At 35.7% G+C, this 3,725-nt stretch overlaps 1 protein-coding gene across 1 annotated transcript; it reads right to left on the reverse strand.

The window, feature by feature from the left end:
• Positions 1-1,796: 1,796 nt before the first annotated feature.
• On the reverse strand, positions 1,797-3,472 carry LOC131005056 (probable WRKY transcription factor 40). The gene is made up of 4 exons (XM_057931850.1): positions 3,160-3,472; positions 2,800-3,081; positions 2,602-2,727; positions 1,797-2,511 (listed from the first exon to the last, which is right to left on the reverse strand). Exons 1-4 carry the CDS (start codon positions 3,304-3,306, stop codon positions 2,161-2,163), a joined length of 906 nt encoding a protein of 301 aa, XP_057787833.1. The 5' UTR covers positions 3,307-3,472; the 3' UTR covers positions 1,797-2,160.
• Between the last annotated feature and the right edge of the window lie 253 nt (positions 3,473-3,725).

Below are 3,725 nucleotides of genomic sequence, written 5' to 3' on the forward strand. Positions count from 1 at the left end.
GAGAGAGAATGTAATAAAAGTGATAAAGTAGGAGAGAGAATGTAATAATTATTACCTTATTTAGAAATGTGTCAAGATTCGTGGGACGATCCAAAAAGGAATACGTGTCAAGATTCGTGGGACAGAGGTAGTACATTATTAGAATCATAAAATATTGAGACTATTTTGTAATTATATACTCTCTCCATTCCACAATTTAGTATTCATATTTTCATTTTAGTTTGTTCCTAAATTTAGTATCCCTTTCTCTTTTTAATAAAAGTACTTCACACACAATCTTATAAATTGTTGGCCTCTTATTCTACTTTAATCACTTTAACATTTTCATAGTGGTGGGATCTTTATTCCACTCATAAAACACTCAATCACTTTATTAAAATTCGTGTCATTTTCAAATGAATATTAAATTGGGAGATGGAGCTTGGAGGGAGTATATTTTATAATTATACTTTAAAATACATTTTATTATTATTATTTTCTTGCAAGTGTTCTAATTGGACTTGAATAAATAAAGAGTCCATGTATGAAAATATCCATTGTGCTATAGTAAAAATAAAAATTGTCCATTTACATAAAAACCATAAAAATAAACTATTTTTAATATAAAAATACAAATTCACCCCTAACATTATGATATAGTAGTAAAATTTATCTTTCTCAAATCTCTCACACAAGCTCTTTTCTCTCTCAAGTCTCAACACTCTCACGCAAGCTCTTCTCTCTCTCTCTAAACTAAATCATAAAAACAACTCTTGTGTGTGAGCGTGTGTTGGCCTAGTGGTAGGAGGTTAATGCCCAATATCTGAGGTCCTGGGTTCGAGTTTATCGTCGTGCGGTTTTTAAAGTTTCTTTTTTCTTTATGTACTTATTTAATTTACAACCAACTTGATGAATTCAGAACCCAAAGGATCGGCAGAACTATGTAATTCCTAGTTGAAATCCTCCCACAGTGGTCCATCTTCTCCTACGACCTGTACACAAAATTGACATTCGAATTGATGCTCGCCGCTGTTTGAAATTCTTTGTTAATGTGATTTTCTGGCCGAATTGGAGCGAAAGATAAAATTTTATGTGAATTGTATCTGGAAATCGATAATTATGTGAAAATCGGAGTAATGTGTGTTGTTAATGTTCTTGAATTTACAACCAACTTGATGAATTTACAACTGAATCACTAGTGTTGGTTGTGAATTCGAGTTTTAAAGCTTGAATTCACGATCAACACTATTGCTAATTGTAGATTCAAGGTTTAAAATTCGAATTCACAACCAACATTATTGATGATTGTGAATTCGAATTTTAAACCTTGAATTCAGAACTAGAATTAGTGTTAGTTGTGAATTCAAATTTTTAAGCTAGAATTTACAACTAAGAATAGTGACTAGTTCAAGAACTCAAATTCACAACTTAAAATTAATGGATAATTTTTTTCTTATGTGAAGGGTAATATGGTAAACATGGTTTAATTTTTAAATTTTTTTTGGACAAATTTTATTTTTATGTCCACTCTGAGTCAGTCGGTTTTATATCGATTAGTTATTTTAACTATTCATGACTGCACTGTGAGGTTAATGTTTCAATTATTTAAAACACAAGTTAAAGACTTCAACTACATTGTGACGTAAACTAAACAAAAAGTTGGAATATCCAATTACAAAAACGTCAAAGTTGAAGAATCTATCTATGCATTCTTTCATCAGGGCATGATTTCGTTGTATATATTCCCATTTCGAAAAGACCATATATACATTAATTTCTTGGGGTTGGCGGTGCTAATTTGAAGAAAATCAAACATGTTTGTTTACCTAATGACGAATTCAATATTGTTTGAATCTTCTGAAATAACAATCGAAACTAACTAGATTGAATTGGATGTGCTTTTCCACAAAAGCAGCAAGCAGAGAAATTCCCACACAGAATCTTTGCCTTGAACAACTAACTATCAAATCTCAAACCCCCAAAATACATAGTTATTCACAGGTTTCAAAAATCTAATCTAAACCGATTTCCAATGGCGTTTCTTCTTCATAAAAAAATCCTTGAAGATTTCTTTCCCCTTAACAAATGAAATTGTGTGTGACGAGCTGTGTTAACTCGGTGTAGGAAGTTCGATTTGGAACATGAAGAATGTGCAGAAACATATGAAAAGTGCAGGCTGGTTTAGCATTTGTCCGTGTGATTATTGGATTGAAGAAACTTGCCCGAAATAGCTGCTGCAAGAGCTGCTTTGAAATTGGGATCTTTGGTTAAGGTAGAGGCCATCTGCTCAACAAAGAAGTGCTGCAGCTCTGGTGCATCAAGTTTGGGTGTGGCATTGGTGGATTCTTGTTTGGGTTTTGTGAGATCAAGAGTGACGGTGGGAGCAGCAGTGGAGCTTACAGAAGTCGACCCTAAATTGGAGTTCTTGTTTGATCCACTGCTGTTGGACTCTACTTTTGATGGCGGAGCATGGTTGTGCTCCCCTTCATAACTTGCAACCAAGATTGATTGATCTTCCACACTTCTTTGAACCTGAATCAACAAAACTAAATATTTACTCCCATTTGCTTTCTCACATTCAAGAAACGTTGAATTCTAGTTGAGATCAATGATTAATCTAACCTTCTTTTTGACAGGGCAAGTTGGAGCAAAAGAGCATTTGAAGTAGGCTCTTGGGCAAGGGTTGTCCCTAGTCACCTTCTGCCCATATTTCCTCCATTGATATCCATCCTTAACTATCTGCAAACACTCACTAGTTTAGCCACTAAATAAAGAAACAATATTCCAAATTAAAACCCATGAAATTAAAGGGGAACTTACAAGGCGCGAAATCTTGGCCTTGATGTGCTCTTCTCTTGGCTTCTTTGATGATTCTTCATCGCTGGAGCTGCTCTCGGGATTCAACGCATCAATGTTGCTGCTCTCTGCCTTCCTCTTTCTTGATGCAGCGTTGCTGTTTTCGACTACATTAACGTTCTTGCCCGTCTGCTCCACCAACTGGTTTCTCAGCTCAGTGTAATTCTCACACATCACTGTCAGCAATTCAGTCAGTTTCTTGTTCTCCGCACTCACCCTATTCAGCTCTTCAATCAGAGCACCTTTCTGAAATACCAAAAAATCACAAGTTTAGATGATAAATACATAAACATCAAACAAAACTCTGTCTGTCATCCAACTCACTTCTTCCTTCACATTCACAACACTTGTTCCCAACCCAATGAAGCTGCTCTCCAGCACTTGATGTTTCAGTGGAGGCGACTCGTCCAGAAATCTCAGAGGCTTGGCATTCAGATCCAATGAATTGTTCAGCAGGCTTGTGAACTCCATAAAAAAGATTTCAATTAATTGAATTGTTGTTGTTGTCTTGATGTTTTCTGCAGCAGTTGCCAATGAAAGAAAGGGCGTGTGGGGGTTTATATAGCGAGAGAGGAGAGAGGAGAGAGAGACAAGTTGGAGGAAAGTAAGGAGGAAGATGATGGGGGTGAGATAAAATAAGGGCAAATGGTTTTTAATACCCACTTTTATAATACATCTATCAAATCTACCCACCTATATAAAACATCTATGAAAAATACCCACTTCATAGTGAAATACCATTTCTACCCTTATACTTAATTTCTCTTTATCTCCCATCTTTTGCCTAATTAAGCTTGACTAGTATATCGGCTGGAAACTTTCCTCGTGCCCAATAGGTTACTTCGGTAAACTGGGTCTGGACTGTGAGACAACGCCACGTACTGTTAAGC

This window comes from Salvia miltiorrhiza, chromosome 1 (genome assembly GCF_028751815.1).
Source record: "Salvia miltiorrhiza cultivar Shanhuang (shh) chromosome 1, IMPLAD_Smil_shh, whole genome shotgun sequence".
Classification (NCBI taxonomy): domain Eukaryota; kingdom Viridiplantae; phylum Streptophyta; class Magnoliopsida; order Lamiales; family Lamiaceae; genus Salvia; species Salvia miltiorrhiza.